Genomic DNA, 17,546 nt, shown 5'->3' with positions numbered 1-17,546 from the left:
GTGCTTAGTTGACTCTGCAACTCTCTGGATTAGCTCTGAGTTGACCCCGTGTCCTGGAAGAGGAGGAGGCACAGGATGGAGATGCTCTAATGATGGAGATGAAGGTTAATGAGACGTCATATCTCTATTAAATGCTGTATTGTAGGCTGCCGGCTCTGGTGTGGCCGGAGCTTATGAGCTCAGGGTTGTGGGTAAACCCTTTACCCTGTAGTCGTGACCATGTCCCGCCGCACCTACCCTGCACCACTGTCCCTAGATGTTAGGGAGGATATGAGACGCGGTGCCATACCGGAAAATAGCTTTAGAAGCCTGGATGGAGGAGGGCCTGGGACCACCCATCCATAACAAGGCCAGATGTTGAGCTTCTCTGTCACTCCAGGCCCCTCATCCCAGGCCTGTGGGCAGGCAGGGAGGGCTCCTTTGCTCCCTAAGCACTTCTACTTCCCTCTGTTCTCTTCCTTGATGGGCCAATCAGAAGGGAGACCAGAAGGGGCTGTCCTCCTGTGGGAGGACTGGCTGGCCTGTGGTGTCAGCCCGAACTCATCAGGAAGTGCACAGCCTTCTCCAGTCAGGGAGCATCCCCACACTCCCAGAGACCCAGGCTTCTGCTGTGCTCATAGCCCAGGCAGCATCCCGCTGGCAGGTGGCTCCCACAAGACCCTGAGGTAAGTTCAGCTAGCGTACCACTTCTGGAAGGTGGGTGGAGCCTGTGGCGACTCTGCTGGGACTCTCCTGGAGCTTATACCCAGCAGTCAGTCAGCGCCTACCGTCAGGGGGCCTCCAGTGCTGGGACTGACTGTGTGGCCAGCCGTGGGGCTGGAATGGCAGGCGATTGGCCCAAGGTTCCGAGGAATGTCCCCTGGGTCAGGGAAGTGCTTCTGAAGGTGGCCACGGATAGAGCTAGGGAGCCAGCTTCTCTGGGCAGGATCTCGGTGTTTTCCAAGGGCTGGAGACTAGGCTACCTTCACTCAGTCCTGCAGTCATTGAAGCCACTCACTGAGACGTCACCTGTCCATAGTGGAAGCAGTGGGTAGTCCCGCATGAGTGCTCCCCCTGTGAACAACTGACCTGGTTGATCCCCAACATGTGGTCAGAGGCCAGAGGTCATCTGGAACAGAAAAGCACAGGGTTTGCTGGTGCCCAGCTCCCAAAAAACTGGAGGGGAGTCATAGCAGATGTCTGGAGACTGGATGGCATTGCCTGCCCTTCCTGTGTATCCAGCCTGGCAGGGAGAGAGACGTATTCCTACGACCAACCCTCACTTGTCCTCCCGGAATAGCTCCATGTCACGGGCAGCTGCCAGGAGGCTATTGCATCACTGGCTGGCTACAACGGAAGGCTTGAAGGACTGTCAGAGAATGAGGAAGTCACACACAGGCCTGGCTCCCTGGCAGAGTGAGAAAGCCTCCAACCAACCTGCCTCTCAGCCCCAACCTGGACGCTGGCCAGCCAGAGTCCATGCCACCCAAGAAGGTGCCATGTAGGATGGCTACTAGGGGCAAAAACTCTGTACACTCATCTACCTTCAGGGAGTGCCAGAGCACTTCAGGGTAGAGGGCAGAAGCTAGTGACAGCCATTGTACAAGGAGTTTTCTCTTAGACCCAACCTATCCCTTCCCTGACATAGCCAGGCAACTCAGGAAAAAAGCTTGGGGTGACAGGGGCAGAACAGCTGCTTGGGGAAGGTGAGCTTGACAGGGCGTCTGAGAAGGGGCTATCTGTGCACCTCGGCTATCCCTCAGAAACCGTGGAACAGGGATGAGGCTGAGCCCTCAAATTTCCCTAGCATGAGTAGCCGTGTCCCTGCCCAAAGCTCTCACAGGCCTGGGTCTATTGTAGGCTGACCACTGCAGACCCAGCAGGGAACGGAAGGTGGGCACTTCCTCCGCTGCTCTTCCTCAGCCATCAGCACTGCCCACAGAGGACATGTCAGACTACGAGAACGACGACCAGTGCTGGAGTGCCCTGGAGAGCTTCCGGGTGAAGCTCATCTCCGTAATCGACCCCTCACGGATCACACCCTACCTGCGCCAGTGCAAAGTCCTGAACCCTGATGATGAGGAGCAGGTGCTCAGTGACCCCAACCTGGTCATCCGCAAGCGGAAAGTGGGTGAGGGCTGCTCCCGTGCCAGCAGGCCTGAGTCCCTCATGATCCCCACAAGACACGTGGCCAGAGGCTGCCCTGACCTTGTCCCCACCCAGCTCCATCTCCACATAGGATGTAGGAGCGAGAACGTCCACTCCCCTTGTCATTCATGCTTACCTGGGGCCACCCAGAGGGAAGAGGAGTTCTTACCATTGTTCAGGCCCTGAGAGGATCACGAGAGTGAAGGCAGCACCCTGCCCTGCCTAGACTGAGTCCCATAGGGTGCCTTATGTGATGGCCCAGATCCCTTTGCTAGGTAGGGTTCAGAAGTGAGGGGTGGGGGTTACACCACTTGGGATCTCTACCCAGAGTAGTCCTCCACCCGTCCCACCTGGACCCCAGAGCATCTACCTACCCGGACCTTGGCCTTGACCCCATCTCTTCCACCTGTAGGCGTGCTCCTGGACATCCTGCAGCGGACAGGCCACAAGGGCTATGTAGCCTTCCTTGAGAGTCTGGAACTCTACTACCCGCAGTTATACAGGAAAGTCACTGGCAAAGAGCCAGCACGTGTCTTCTCCATGATCATTGGTGAGAGGCACAAGCTGTGGGTTGGTGCTGTGGGCGGAGTCAGGTGCCACTGGGTCCCGGCTTCTGTGGTTGCATCAGAGTGAATGAGTCTGATAGAAACCCTTTGGTGTATATCAGGGTAGTGGTACCGAGTGACGGCTCTTGGCTGCTCAGGGTCAGGGCTCCCCAGCTTGTTGAGGTCCTGCTGGTCTCCAGAAAGAGAACCTTTCTCTGCTTTTCCCATCCTAAGAATAGTCACTGAGAAGCGGTGACCCCTCTCAAGTGCCATTTCCACGGGACCCAGTTATCACCTAAGGGCAGAATCCTACAGTTTCTAGAGGGGACAGAAGTGTCATCTCCTGATGGGGTAGCCACATCCCTATCAGTCCTCATTCATCTCATAAAGACCATTATAAAAGTAGAGAGCCAGGCATGGTGGCACACACCTTTAATCCCAACATTTTGGAGGGAGAGGCAGGCAGATCTCTGAGTTAGAGGCCAGCCTGGACTACATAGTGAGACCTTGTCTCAGGAAGAGAGAGAGAGAGAGAGAGAGAGAGAGAGAGAGAGAGAGAGAGAGAGAGAGAGAGAGAGAGAGAGAGCGCAATGGCACATGAATGGTCCCAGTCAGGTCATCTGTGAGGGGCGGCAAGGCAGACCAGGCCTAGTGAACACACTCATCCTGAGGGAGCTTTCCTGCCAGCTTTCTCTCTGCGGGTGACCAGCCCTGCTCCCTCTGTCCCCACACTGCTGGTCTTCAAGCACACGCTCCTGGACGAGGACAAGCTCAGGGTCTGCAGGTGACAGCCACAGGCTCCACCTGACACTGCGTGGTCCCCAGATGCATCAGGGGAGTCGGGCCTGACGCAGCTGCTGATGACAGAGGTCATGAAGCTGCAGAAGAAGGTTCAGGACCTGACGGCACTTCTGAACTCCAAGGATGACTTCATCAAGGAGCTGCGGCTGAAGGACAGCCTTCTGCGGAAACACCAGGAGCGAGTCCAGCGGCTCAAGGAAGAGTGCGAGCTGAGTAGCCGAGAGCTGAAGCGGTGTAAGGACGAGAACTATGACCTGGCCAAGCGCCTAGCGCATCTGAGTGAAGAGAAGGGCTCCGCGCTCATGCGCAACCGCGACCTGCAGCTTGAGGTGATCGCTGGCCCCATCTGCAGGAGAGTGGGGTCTGGAGTAGCCTGCCACTGACTGACTGGACTTCCCACAGGTGGACCAGCTCAGGCACAGCCTCATGAAGGCGGAGGATGACTGCAAGGTGGAACGGAAACACACGCTGAAGCTCAGGCATGCCATGGAGCAGCGGCCTAGCCAGGAGCTGATGTGGGAGCTGCAGCAAGAAAAGGACCTGCTGCAGGCCCGGGTGCAAGAGTTGGAGGTCTCCGTACAGGTAGGGCTACCAGCAGTGTACACCAGGCTTCAAGCTGGGCACACCAGGTGGTACAACTGCAGTGGCCAGGCTTGTTGTTTTCTGCCACCTCCAGGAGGGGAAGCTGGACAGGAACAGCCCCTACATACAGGTGCTGGAGGAGGACTGGCGCCAGGCCCTGAAGGAGCACCAGGAACAGGCCAACACCATCTTCTCCCTACGCAAGGACCTCCGCCAGGCTGAGGCCCTCCGGATCCGGGTGAGAGACCAGGGCAGGCAAGCAATGCCCACTGGGTACACGGAAGGTGGGGTCTGGGATCTACCTCACTATCTCCCCTTCACCAATTCCTGGTGAACAGTAGCGTCGTGTCCACAGCTAGGGTCACCCTTTGGGTTACAATGTGACCAATGGTGTCTGAGGCCATGGTCTCAGACCAAGCTGGCCGGCTGTGGCCTGGGACTCCAGCGCCCTTCCCGTCATCCCAGCTAGCCTGATCTTGTGTACCCTGGAGCTGTTGTCCTGAGTCCAGCCCAGGGGTCAGGTGGGCTGTGGAGAGTGTGTGTGGCTGAGTGGTGCTCCCCGTAGTGCATGGAGGAAAGGGAGCTGTTCGAGCTACAGTGCCAGGCCTTGCGCAAGGATGCCAAGATGTACAAGGACCGGATCGAGGCCATCCTGCAGCAGATGGAGGAGGTCTCCATTGAGCGGGACCAGGTAGGTGCCACGTTTGTGTTCAGAAGATGAGAGTGAGAGACGTGTTGGGGTGCCAGCGTAGCAGCTTTTGGAGCTGTGGTCAAAGCAGCTTTTATTTGTTTACACTTGAGGTGACTTTATTGAAAGGTAGGACCCGGGGCCTCTCGTACAAACACAGGAAAGTCTGTCTTCCTCACAGAAAGAACTTATGAAGCAGGGGAGTCCCAGTGGCCCCTGTGCTGGTTAGGGTAAGGACGAAGTTGGAGACTTCAGTAGGGGAGAGGAAGTTGCTAGCTGCACAAGTGGGGGGTGGAGGGCAGGGCACTGGGTAGGAAGAGCTGGTGGTAGCTCCCTGGCATAGGCAGTAATAGTAGTCGCTCATACCTGCAATTCTAGCACTTGGAAGTTGAGACAAAATAATTACTGTGAGTTTAAGGCCAGCCTGGATTACACAGTGAGTTCCGAGCCAGTTTGGGCTACAATGGGAGACCTTGTCTCAAAAAGCCAAAAACAACAAAAAGTAGTAGCAACTGAGCCAGGTTTGGTGGCACATGCCTGTAATCCCAGACTTTGTAGAGGCAGGAAGATCAGAAATTCAAGGCCATCCTCAGCTACACAGTAAATTTTAGGCCAGCTTGGGATAATGAAACTTTCTCCCAGGAAACAAAAGAAAAAGCATAGTGTTCATTTTAAGAAGAGTCATCAATCACATTCTTTTTTTATTTCTCTTTCTTCTTTTCTTTTTTCCTTTTTTTTGTTGTTGTTTAAGACAAGGTTTCTCTGTATAGTCCTGACTGTCCTGGAGCTCACTCTGTAGTCAAGGCTAGTCTTGAACTCACAGACCTCTGTCTGTCTCCCTAGTGCTGGGATTAAAAGTGTGTGCCACCACCACCAAGCATTGATCATGTTCTTGTTGTCAAGCTGCATCCAGGACTTACAAAAAATGCCACATGGGTGGGACAGAGACACATACTATCTACTAGGGATGTATGATGCCTTAGTTGGACTTCCCTAGGGACTGCCTTGAGCATTGATCACAGAGAGTTTTACTTTTTGTTTGTTCTGTTTTTTGTTTTTTTGTTTTTTTTCGAGACAGGGTTTCTTTGTAGTTTTGGAGCCTGTCCTGGAACTAGCTCTTGTAGACCAGGCTGGCCTTGTACTCATGGAGATCTACCTGCCTCTGCCTCTTGAGTGCTGTGTGTAAGGCGTGCGCCACCGTCACCCGGCTTACTTTTAAAATTAATTTTATTTATTTATTTTTGATTGTTTTGAGACAGTGTCTTATGTAGTCTTGCCTCAAACTCAAAATATGTCCAAAGAGGACCTTGAACTACTGGTCCTGTTTCTGCCTCCCAAACGCAAGGATGCTGGGTACGTGCTACCCCACCCAGTATCTGTTCTTTTGCACGGAGAGCCCTGACTGCTTTGAGAATCCCTCCAGTTCAGCAACTCCAACTGCTCAACAGGGTGGCTGACATCCAGCCGGGACCTTTGGTAGAGGCTGGGGTCGGTACCGCCAAATAAAAGCCAAGAGCCTCACTGGTCGGGTCTCTTGGCTCCTCCTATCCCTACAGGCTATGACCTCGAGGGAATTGCTGCACACACAGTGTGCCCAGAGCTTCCAGGAGAAGGACAAGCTGCGAAAGCAGGTTCGAGAGCTGGGCGAGAAGGCGGACGAGCTGCAGCTGCAGCTGTTCCAGAGCGAGGGCCGGTTACTGGCCGCCGAGGGCAGGCTCAAACAGCAACAGCTGGACATGCTCATCCTGGTAGGTCCTGCATCTGCTCTACCTGGGGAGGTCTGAGCAGTGAGGGAGCTGTGGAGGACCCGGGTTCAAGGCAAGACTCCATGAGGGATCATTCACCAGCCTAGGGGCATCCCCAATCCTAGCCTGGCATGACTGGTACCCTGCTTGTGGCTTCCAAAAATGCCTGGGCCTTCCTGAGTCCCTTTTCCTCTTTGGAGCTCATGCTGGAATGACAGACATAGATGTAACTCAAGGTCCAGTCAGCACACAGGGGCTTTTGGACAGTGGCCTTGACCAAGGTGTAACCTTCACGTGGCTTGGCGGGGTAGTATTAAAGAAAGGCAGATATTCTGGGTCAGGGTCCTGAAGAGGTGCTGGCATGACTCAGATACACTCAGGGCCTCCCTAGAGGATGGGGCTGGGCTGGGGCCCTCCCTATGCACACCCCATGTCCAGGTGCTTAGAACCCCTGTAGCACACTGACCCATTCCCTTTTCTGTGGCCACAGAGCTCTGACTTGGAGGATACTTCACCCAGGAACTCCCAGGAAGTGAGTGCAATCCAACGGGCGGGCACAGAGTGGGCCTCTCCCTGGCCTCCAACCTCCCTCCGACCCCACACTCATCTCCCATGTGGTCCTGTTGAACTGGACTGTCCCTTCTCTCCCATTTTGGGCTGGTTATAGGGAAGACAGCTGGCCAAACTCTGGGGCCTTTGTGAGCAAAGTGAGGAGCAGTCCAATGCCCACACCCTGGCCTTTTAGGACAGGAACTTCATGCTAGGGTTCCCTTTACCTGTTGGCCTGACTGGGACTGAACCCCAAAGACCTCTGTGCAGAGGGGTGACAGTAATCAAGTGGACAGTGGGGGAGGCCACATCTAATCCTGGAAGAGCAATGGTGGCTTGTAGCATGGATGGCCTAACTTGGTGGCATGTCTCTGTCTGGAAGCTCTCACTGCCTCAGGACCTGGAGGAGGAAACCCAGCTCTCAGACAAAGGTGAGCAGGTGGGGGTATCAGGCACCGCCAGACCTTCCCCTAGCCCAGATGCACCTGGGCTAGAGTCTCCTGGGCCTCCCAGAACCCTGGCCCATCCTCAGCACACAAAGCTGTGTGACTTACTCTGTCTCAGTAGTCACACCACTCCAAGGACAGAGAAACTGAGGCAGGGAGTGGCAGTGGTGAAGGGCTGAATGGTTAGGCTCACACACCCCGAGAATAAGGAATCTGATTTGAACATGGGGCTTAGGTCTCAGGGTCTCCAGACGGCAGTGAGTGTGGAGCCCCCATCCTGCCTAGGCCCATCTTTCCCTACCAGCCTTGCCCCTGCAGAGGGGTCGAATAGCCAGTATCCAGGTGTTCTCCATGAGGAAGTAAGGGATGGCGCTATAGACAGGACAGCAAGCAAGGACATGGGGTGTATGCCAGCCACAGTAGCAGGCTGCTAGACAGGACCCTCCTCTGGTCTGATGGAGATGGCAGTTGGGGGAGCTGATGAGAACAGAGTGTCCTGAAGTAGCTGGAGATGGGAGGTGGCGGGGGTGGGGTGTCTGGTGCAGGAAGGAGCCCTGAGAGCTTTCTTGAGAAGTCAAATAGACTTCCTCAGCTCAGCCTCAGCCCAGGCTCTCACCAGAGGCAAAAGGGGAACAAGTGGTGCGGATGGAGAAGTGTGGAGGTGGGTCACCCACTGCAGCCCCCATGAACCAACTTCAGGCCACTGAGCTCCATGTGGGCACAAAAGGAGGAGAAGCCAAAAATAGCCAGCTCCCTGCAAGGCTTGCCAGGAGTTAGGCACCGTGAAAGTGAGAGGGGAAGGAGGTGGGTCTGCTGGTGGCTCTCACATCCTGAGTCCTCCTTGGATATAACTTGATGTTCATAGCCCTCCCTGGACACCTGCCTGGAAGCTTGAGCCTTGCTCTGCCCAGGACCTTGGGCATGCTGGGTCTGGCCACCTAGTCTGGTCTAACTAATATAGTGTACTTGCTCTCACCTCCAGAAGTCCTGAGCTCTCCACTGAGGCTGCTTCCACCCCACCCATGGGAACCACTAAACACATAACTGTTGCCAAGCCAACAGGGATATGGCCTAGGACATGCATGAACAAACTGTCCTGGGGACCAGGAGTCTTTCCTACCTATCCATCCTTGTATGTTTGGTGACAGTCAGTTTGAACGGTTGGGTGGGTGATGGTAGGAGCCCTGTTGAGAGTTCCTGGTAGCCTAGGGCTGGCTCAGCCTGTCCCTGTCTGGAAAATGCAGTCTCCATTGGCCTGGGCTAGTGCTAGCTGGATTGTTAGCAGAGGGAGGTAGTGGCCATGCCGGATGGGCACCCCACAAGCACAGCTCTTCCTTTCAGGTGTCCTGGCAGACAGAGAGAGCCCAGAGCAGCCCTTTGTGGCTCAGAGCAAGGAGCCGCTTTCACAAACCCATGTAAGGCTGACTGGGGCCCCCAGAGTCCTGGTGACTCGATGGCTGATCTTGGGGAAGAAGGTGACTCTACCTGTACCCCTGAACAGCTGCGGATCACAAGGTCTTTGCAATGCATACATGGGGTGTAACATTTGGGTACATGAAGTGGAGCCCCTCTTCGTGGACAGAACCCTAGAGCATGAGGGGTGCTTGGATGGGGTGGGGCAACAATGAAAGGACACCTCTACAGCTGTCCACGTGGAGAAAGTGGAACAGGCTTTCTCTGGGTTGCCAACCAGCTCCCACGTGACACGGAAACATTATTAGTTATGATGCTCGGCCTTACACGGCTCGGCTAGTGTCTGTCCCACTAGCTCTTATAATTTAACCTGTTTCTCTTCATCTACGTTTTGCCTCGGGGCTTTTAACCTTTCTTTCATTCTGTATGTCCTATTTTTCCTGCTTCCTCTGTGTCTGTCTGTCTGGCAGCTGCCTGTCTGTCTTTCTCCCTCACTCTCTTCTCTCTCAAGTCTAGATTCCTCCTCCTACTTATTCTCTCTCCCTGCCAGCCCCACCTATCCCTCTAATGTCTAGCTATTGGCCGTTCAGCTTTTTATTACATCAATTAGGTAGGTGCCTAAAGAAGACAAGGTAAAGCAGCAACACATCTTTACATAACTAGACAAATTCAGCATAAATAAAAGCAACATACCTTTACATAATTAAAGTAATATTCCGCAACATAAACAAACATAACACATCTTTACATAGTTAAAGTAATGTTTCACAACAAAGAAGTCATCTAGTCAGTCTGGCTAAAGGGATAGTTCTCCCATGCTCGCTCATCTTGGAGTCTATCAAGCCCCGCAGCTGGCTCAGTTTCACACTTGCTAGAGTCCCAGGGCGGCCCTGGGAAGGCCACAGTATCTAGCTGCCGGCCCTGTTCCTTCTGCAGGGCACGGGGCCCAGCAGCAGCGAACCCCCGGAGAAGGAGCGGCGACGCCTCAAGGAGAGCTTCGAGAACTACCGCAGGTGTGGGGCGGCGGGCAGGAAAACCTGGAAGGGTGGGACACTGGCGTGTACCTGCTCACACTGCGGGTCCCATAGGAAACGGGCGCTCCGCAAGATGCAGAACAGCTGGCGACAGGACGAGGGGGACCGCGAGAACACCACTGGCAGCGACAATACCGACACCGAGGGCTCCTAGCGGGCCGCACCGAGGCCGAGCATCTGTGTAATTGTGAAGGGATGCTGCTTTTTTTTTTTTTTTTTTACTGTATGCTACACATGTGTTGTACAAGTGTTGGAAAATACAGCTAAATAAAATGACCACCAAGCCGAGCCTGTTGGGTGGATGTGCACTCGGAGGGACACCAGGGGGCGACGGAGGGCAGCGCGCCGGGCGGCGACGGAAGCTGAAGAGGGTCGCTTCCGGACGCAGCGCCTATTTCCAACTCTGTCGCACGGGTCGGCAAGAAGGATCGGCCGAGGACCGCAGACGGGATGTTGCGGACAGCACTGAGCCGCGTGCCTACACTACTGCGGACCCGGAATCCCGGGTCGGGGCGACTTTGGGATGCGGGGACTCGCCTGACGACCGCGGAGAGACGGCGGGGCTGGCCCTGGGGCTGGCGGAGTTCGAGCTCCGCGCCAGAACCCGAGCCTGTGGCCGCGCTGGGGCGTGTGGAGCCGAGCCACTACCAGCTCGACTACACCTGCAAGGTAGGCGCGGCCGAGAGAACCTGGCGCTGGTTCAGTTCCTGAAGGAGCGTGGTTCTCAAAGAAGGGACTGGAAGTAACCTTCGGGCCGGGGAGGGGACGGGGTCTTCCGCGGGAGGGCTGGGAAGGGATGGAGCCATCTTTGAGGGACAGAGGCTTCCAGGGATGGGGAAGGTTACCTGGAGACAGGCGTTCTGGGTAGGGAGTTACTGAGATCTCTCCTAGGTGGGACCATCTGGGACAGAGTTGGAGCTGCCCCTCAGGGTGGTTAGCCCTCGGGAGGAGCTTTCTTGTGTGTACCTGGCCTGACCACCGCTCTAACCCAACTAGGTCTGTGGGACTCGGTCATCCCAGCGCGTCTCAAAGTTGGCCTATCACAAAACTGTGGTCATCGTTAAGTGCCCTGGTTGCCAGAACAACCACATCATCGCCGACAACCTAGGCTGGTTCTCTGACTTGCAGGGGAAGAGGTAAGGCCAGCTGGGAGGGATAGGAGTCAGTCAGTATGATTGTGTGTTATGGATTAAGTAAAATGCGGATCCCTGGCCGCTGCAGGTCCCCCGAGCAGCCAGGGGAGGGAGGGACAGAGGGGAGAAGTGGGGAAAAGTGGGGAGAGACAGAAGCTGCCTCTTTGAGAGGGAGACGGAAAAAGGAAGAGACTCAGGCTGCAAGCAAGAAGGAAGATCTGCCTGCCTCAGCCGACTGGAGAGGGAGTGGGCATGGCTTGTCTCTTAAAGGGACAGGATAGATCATTACATTGTGGCCCTTCAGGAGCCTTGCCTGGCTTCACTGGACAGCCCAGATTCCATGTGGATCTAGAAACTTGAATTTGAACTTCAGATAAACCATGAATAACTCCCAAATGTGGCAAACTATATCTCTAGTTCTGTGGTTCCACCTCTGCCAATGCCTGACCTCTGATCTCTCCAATGGCCTTTTCACTTTCTTTCTTTAAAGATTTATTTATTTTAAATGAGTGCTCTATCTGTATGTACAACTTTATGCCAGAAGAGGGCATCAGATCCCACTATAAGACAGTTGTGAGCCACCCTGTGGTTGTTGGGAATTGAACTTAGGACCTCTGGAAGAGCAGTCAGAGCACCTAACCATTGAGCCATCTGTCTAGCTGCCTCTTCACTTTTTTTTTCATTTTTACTTTCTTTTTTTTTTGGGGGGGGGGTGGAGGTTTCAAGACAGGGTTTCTCTGTAGCTTTGGAGCCTGTCCTGGAACTAGCTCTTATAGCCCAAGCTGGCCTCGAACTCACAGAGATCCACCTGCCTCTGCCTCCTGAGTACTGGGATTAATGGTGTGTGCCACTACTGCCCGGCTGCATTTTTACTTTTTTTTTTAATTTATATTTATTGAGCTCTACATTTTTCTTTGCTCTCCTCCCTGCCTCTCCTCTCCCCCCTTCAACCCTCCCCTAAGGTCCTCATGCTCCCAATTTACTCAGGAGATCTTGGTTTTTTTTTTTTTTTTTTTTTTTTTTTTAAGATTTATTTATTTATTATGTATACAACATTCCTTCCCTGTATGCTTGCAGGCCAGAAGACGGCACCAGATCTCATTATAGATGGTTGTGAGCCACCATGTGGTTGCTGGGAATTGAACTCAGGACCTCTGGAAGAGCAGTCAGTGCTCTTAACCTCTGAGCCATCTCTCCAGCCCGAGATCTTGTTTTTTTATACTTTCTGCTTCCCATGTAAGTCTCTCTTAGTGTCCGCATTGTTGTCTAAGTTCTCTGGGATTGTGGTTTGTAGGCTGGCTTTCTTTGCTTTATGTTTAAAAACCACCTATGAGTGAGTACATGTGATAATTGTCTTTCTGTGTCTGGGTTATCTCACTCAAAATAATGTTTTCTAACTCCAACCATTTTCCTGCAAAATTCAAGCTGTCATTATTTTTTTCTGCTGTGTAGTACTCCATTGTGTAAATGTACCACATTTTCCTTATCCATTCTTCGGGCATTTAGGTTGTTTCCAGGTTCTGGCTATGACAAACAAAGCTGCTATGAACATAGTTGAGTACATGTCCTTGTGGCATGATTGAGCATCCTTTGGATATATACCCAAAAGTGGTATTGCTGGGTCTAGAGGAAGGTAGTTTCCTAATTTTCTGAGAAATCGCCACACTGATATCCAAAGGGGTTGTGTCAGCTTGCATTCCAACCGGCAATGCAGAAGTGTTCCTTTTTCCCCACAACCTCCAGGATAAGTTGTCATCAGTGTTTTTGATCTTGGCCATTCTTATAGGTGTAAGATGGAATCTCAGAGTTGTTTTGATTTGCATTTCTCTGATGACTAAGAATGTTGAACATTTCCTTAAGTTTCTTTCAGCCATTTTAGATTCCTCTGTTGAGAGTTCTCTGTTTAGGTCTTTACTCCATTTTTTTTTTTTTTTTTGGATTATGTGATCTTTTGGTGTCCAACTTCTTGAGCTCTTTGTATATTTTGGAGATCAGACCTCTGTCTGATGTGGGGTTAGTGAAGATCTTTTCCCATTCTGTAAGCTGTCGTTTTGTCTTGTTGACCGTGTCCTTTGCTTTACAGAAGCTTCTCAGTTTCAGGAAGCCCCATTTATTAATTGTTTCTCTCAGTGTCTGTGTTGCTGGGGTTATATTTAGGAAGTGGTCTCCTTTGCCAATGTGTTCAAGTGCACTTCCCACTTTCTCTTCTATAAGGTTCAGTGTGGCTGGCTTTATGTTGAGGTCTCTGATCCATTTGGACTTGAGTTTTGTGCATGGTGATAGACAGGGATCTACTTTCATTCTTCTACAGGTTGACATCCAGTTATGCCAGCACCACTTGTTAAATATGCTTTCTTTTTTTCCATTTGATATTTTTTGCTTCTTTATCAAAGATCAGGTGTTCGAAGATGTATGGATTGATATCCAGGTCTTCTATTCGGTTCCACTGGTCCTCCTGTCTGTTCTTATGCCAATACCAGGCTGTTTTCAGTACTGAAGCTCTGTGGTAGAGTTTGAAGTCAGGGATTGTGATGCCTCCAGAAGTTCTTTTATTGTACAGGATTGTTTTGGTTATCCTGGGTTTTTTGTTTTTCCAAATGAAGTTGAGTACCGTTCTTTCGAGGTCTTTGAAGAATTTTGCTGGGGCATTTTTACTTTCTAATGGAGGCCTTTTATCCTCTGCCAGCTCAGGACAAATGGGTGTGTGTCAAACTGTGGAGTGGGTGCTGGACTTCAGTTGGCGCTCCCACTTTTGGGAGGGCAGTGCAGAGGGCCAGGAGCCAGGGTGGAGGAGGATGAGTCTATGACTGCCTGATGGTTTTTTAGTGTCCCCCTGTGAGGAGGGATCAGTGGCAGGAGTGTGGGCAGAGCCGCAGAGGAGAGAACGGGAGATAAGCATGCAGACCTTGGGTCTCTGGGTTCGCTTGTTGGACCTGTGCTGCAGAGAAATCTCAGGTCTGAATTGTAGGAAAAGGACAGAACTGTAGGAATGGCTAGTTGGTGAGAGGCATGGCCGAGGCCCCTGGGGGTACGCTGTGCAGGGTGGGAGGGATGACATCCTGTTTGCTAACTTCTGAGGTCGCACTTCCTGACACACAGATTTGGTGAAGGTGCATTAGGTTCCTGTGAGGTACTGGTGTCACTTGGGTTTTGGGACAAGTGTTCCAGGCCCAAACTGACCATGGGATGCCCTTGAGGGAGCCCAGTACAGAACTGAGGCTGCCTTCCTGTCTTACAGGAACATTGAAGAAATCCTAGCAGCCCGAGGAGAGGAGGTTCGCCGTGTGCCTGAAGGATGCCCTGGTACTGATCCGGAGGCTGCTGAACCACCTGCCACCCTCCCTGGCAAGACTGAACAGAGCTGACTGTGGGGGCCAGCCATAATAAGCTAAATATGGACAGGTCACCCAAAGGAAGTTCTTTGCCAGAGTAGAGCTTGGCCATTGATAATTTAATAAGAGGCCGAAGTCTCAGTAGTTTACCCTGAGGCAATGCCTGGCTGCAGAGGAACCACAGGCTGAGATTACCCTAGGGCGATGCTAGCTCTTAGCCGCCCTCCTGTTCCCATTTCACCTTGGGACCTGTTCCTTGCCTTTGCGGGAGACAAGCATTAACAGCTAGATATATACTTGTTCTGTGCTTACCCTCGAAATGACTAATTTGGTTTATTTATTAGCTTTACAAGAGTATGAAGTTCTAGTCTTGTAAAAGCTGCTAACTTATTATAGATTGTTAAAAAACCAAGTTAGCCATCTTTAAAGTGCTGATGTGGTAGGTTACAGGAATGGGCCTCATTTAGTTCCCGTGTATGTTTTCAAGCTCAAACTTAAAGCAGGTAATAAAAAGCAGGATTTGTCTAATCAATGTGCCTAGGCAGCCCTCACACTTCAGAGATCTGTAGAATATGGCATTTAAAATAATGATTACAGGGGCTGGAGAGATGGCTCAGTGGTTAAGAGCACTGGCTGCTCTTCCAGAGGTCCTAAGTTCAATTCCCAGCAACCACATGGTAGTTTACAATCATCTGTAGTGGGATCTGATGCCCTCTTCTGGCATAAAGGAGTACTTGCGATAGAGCACTCATATACATAAAATAAATAGATATTTAAAGAGGGGGGGCAGTGGTGGCACAGGCCTTTAGTCAAATAAAACAAACAAACAAACAAAACTTATATATTAAGACAGAGACTCCGAGATTCTAACAGTAACCCAAGGGTCTCCAAAGATTATGAATGAGATGCCTGAGGTCTCCACCTGGATTACGACGATGCTGACCACTGGGCGAGATGACCCCCAGTGCAACACCGGCTGCCAGATTGGGTCCTGTCTAGTTGCTTGTGAAGGGGAAAATGTGGGGGCCAGCCATAATAAGCTAAATATGGACAGGTCACCCAAAGGAAGCTCTTTGCCAGAGTAGAACTTGGCCATTGATAAATTTAATAAGAGGCCTGAGTCTCAGTAGTTTACCCTGAGGCAATGCCTGGCTATAGGAGGAACCACAAGCTGAGGTTACCCTACCGTTCAAAGGAAATGCCTGGCATTTCAACCGTTGTAGACAGGTTCATCTGTCAGCACACATTCACCAGGACACCCTAGACAGATGTCAGCCAGTCAGAGGTCCTGAACCTCAGAAACCCCTCTCCCACCTTAACTAATATAAAAACCCAATCCTAGGGCTGGAGAGATGGCTCAGAGGTTAAGAGCACTGACTGCTCTTCCAGCGGTCCTGAGTTCAATTCCCAGCACCCACATGGTGGCTCACAACCATCTATGAGATCTGGTGCCCTCTTCTGGCCTGCAGGTGTACATGCAGGCAGTGAAAGACACCCTCCCCCCCCCCCCCCCCCACACACACCCCAGCCTGGAGACTCACTCAAGTCTCGGGATAACACGATCCCCCCAGGAACTCATGAGAGAGACTGTCCTTGCTGCAATCACATGAGGTTTACTGACAGAACAGGGACCAGTGCATTGGGGCCAAAACTCATTTTCCACACAGGGGTAGAGAGTTTGACCCCGAGTAGCTGGGAGAAGGGGTATTTAAGGGAAGAAACCATAACACAATAATCCAAAGGGGGTAGGAAGGGCGTCATTGGAAAATACCAGTGGTCATTGAAAAATTCCAAAAATACCAGTGATAATCACAAGGGGGTAACTCCTTGTTTCTCAAGATTATTCTCAAGGTTATAATCTAACTTTATCTTTAACTCCTGAAACAGAGTTACTGAACAAGCTAATCTATATTTTTTATTCTTCTCTCCCTGCTTAGATTTTTGGCTCTATTTTTTTCTGCTAGAGGGGTTTGGATTTATCTGGGTCTTTCAGCAGAACATTGTATACATTTAAAAAAAAACAAAAACCTAATTCTAATTGAGCTCGAGGTTCTCCGGATATTCCAATATGTTGGACTTGCAGAGAGACCAAGTTTGCAAACTTGATTAAAATAAAAGCTCTTTGCTTTTACATATGGGACTCGGTCTCCTTTGTTGGCTTTTGTGGGGACTCCACAGATTTGGGCATAGCACTGACTTGTATATTCCTGCAGCTGTGGACTCCGGTCTCCCAGAAGTTACCCCATCCACCTGGAACCTCAAGTCTGGCCTGCTCCTTGTCAGCAAACAGCCTTCACTTCCAGGTGCTGGGCCATGGCTCCTGTTTTCCTTTTCTGAATTCAGAACAACTCTGTGTCTCTGGGACCCCAGCCTCAGGAGCTTCCTTCCTCTTCAGTCACCTCATCCCTTGTGGCCCTGGGCAGTTTCTGTTCCTCAGAGTGCCACTACTTCCTCCTCTGTTGCCCACTCTCTCCTGGCTAGCACTGGTGGCTTCCATTGTGTGAGCTAGTGTCAAGTCAAGCCCTGAGGCATGGCTTCTGTAGCAGAACTGGCTGCCCAGTGCAGCTGTAGACCTGTGTGGTTCTGCTCAGAGGCTTGGAAGAAAAAAGAGCCCCCCCCCCCCCCCCGAGCTGCCTGTACCTCTTCATGCTCCTTCCTGTGCTGGGGCCTAAGAGGACATGTGTGGCAGTGATGAGGGCCATATCATGCTTGCCTTGGTGTGTGGTTCATCTCCCAACTTTGTTTGACACGCCTGCAGGATGTTCTTGTGTTAAGGAAAACAAGCAGATGCGAGACCAGGACAGGCTTTTTGCGGGAGTCTCTGGGCCCCGTGACATTCAACATTAATCAGCAGCCCATCTGGCAGGGAGAGACCTGGGACAGGAGGGTGGGGTGTGACAGTGACACAATGCTGCCCTGTCTCCTGGGACCCAGCTAGTGATTAGCAGTTCACTCTAGGCCGTGGGAGGCCGGGTGCACTTGCAGGCTGTGCCTCCACTCGATTACCCCCTGTCCTTCCCTTGGCAAACACCCTGCTATTATCCCCACCCAGAGCCTCCTGTGTCATTTGTGCAAACTGTCGGAGTCCTAGAGGCAGAACCAGCCCCCAGCTCCAGCCTGCTCCCTGTGGAGGACACAGAGGTCAGAGGGG

The 17,546-nt window shown here is 52.1% G+C and overlaps 2 protein-coding genes across 5 annotated transcripts; both read left to right on the top strand.

Annotated features, from left to right (window-relative positions):
• Nucleotides 1-528: 528 nt before the first annotated feature.
• On the top strand, nucleotides 529-10,118 carry Card9 (caspase recruitment domain family member 9). 4 transcript variants are annotated; one of them, XM_038337298.1, is made up of 13 exons: nucleotides 529-665; nucleotides 1,840-2,110; nucleotides 2,540-2,677; nucleotides 3,498-3,802; nucleotides 3,876-4,055; nucleotides 4,150-4,293; nucleotides 4,621-4,746; nucleotides 6,300-6,491; nucleotides 6,979-7,020; nucleotides 7,420-7,468; nucleotides 8,825-8,898; nucleotides 9,833-9,909; nucleotides 9,985-10,118. In XM_038337298.1, exons 2-13 carry the CDS (start codon nucleotides 1,927-1,929, stop codon nucleotides 10,082-10,084), a joined length of 1,611 nt encoding a protein of 536 aa, XP_038193226.1. In that variant the 5' UTR covers nucleotides 529-665; nucleotides 1,840-1,926; the 3' UTR covers nucleotides 10,085-10,118. The 4 variants fall into 4 exon arrangements, 3 of the variants coding, with proteins under 3 accessions (XP_038193226.1, XP_038193225.1, XP_038193227.1); XR_005286244.1 differs by lacking the exon at nucleotides 9,985-10,118 and having other exon boundaries at nucleotides 8,466-8,898; nucleotides 9,833-9,902; XM_038337297.1 differs by lacking the exons at nucleotides 9,833-9,909; nucleotides 9,985-10,118 and having other exon boundaries at nucleotides 8,825-9,326.
• A 188-nt stretch (nucleotides 10,119-10,306) lies between these two features.
• Dnlz (DNL-type zinc finger) lies at nucleotides 10,307-15,858 on the top strand. The gene is made up of 4 exons (XM_038337351.1): nucleotides 10,307-10,599; nucleotides 10,927-11,066; nucleotides 14,302-14,455; nucleotides 15,440-15,858. Exons 1-3 carry the CDS (start codon nucleotides 10,381-10,383, stop codon nucleotides 14,426-14,428), a joined length of 486 nt encoding a protein of 161 aa, XP_038193279.1. The 5' UTR covers nucleotides 10,307-10,380; the 3' UTR covers nucleotides 14,429-14,455; nucleotides 15,440-15,858.
• Nucleotides 15,859-17,546: the final 1,688 nt, after the last annotated feature.

This window comes from Arvicola amphibius, chromosome 7 (genome assembly GCF_903992535.2).
Source record: "Arvicola amphibius chromosome 7, mArvAmp1.2, whole genome shotgun sequence".
Classification (NCBI taxonomy): domain Eukaryota; kingdom Metazoa; phylum Chordata; class Mammalia; order Rodentia; family Cricetidae; genus Arvicola; species Arvicola amphibius.
The sequence above is the reverse complement of the archived record's forward strand: the minus strand, read 5'-3'. Positions and strand labels throughout refer to the sequence as shown.

Bases quoted from the DNA above. Each gene is read 5' to 3' on its own strand.
- Card9 (XM_038337297.1), top strand. From the start codon at position 1,927: ATGTCAGACTACGAGAACGACGACCAGTGCTGGAGTGCCCTGGAGAGC. The intron at 4,747-6,299 runs GTAGGTGCCACG...CTATCCCTACAG, and splicing joins TCTCCATTGAGCGGGACCAG to GCTATGACCTCGAGGGAATT. The intron at 6,492-6,978 runs GTAGGTCCTGCA...CTGTGGCCACAG, and splicing joins AGCTGGACATGCTCATCCTG to AGCTCTGACTTGGAGGATAC.
- Dnlz (XM_038337351.1), top strand. From the start codon at position 10,381: ATGTTGCGGACAGCACTGAGCCGCGTGCCTACACTACTGCGGACCCGG. The intron at 10,600-10,926 runs GTAGGCGCGGCC...TAACCCAACTAG, and splicing joins AGCTCGACTACACCTGCAAG to GTCTGTGGGACTCGGTCATC. The intron at 11,067-14,301 runs GTAAGGCCAGCT...CCTGTCTTACAG, and splicing joins TCTGACTTGCAGGGGAAGAG to GAACATTGAAGAAATCCTAG.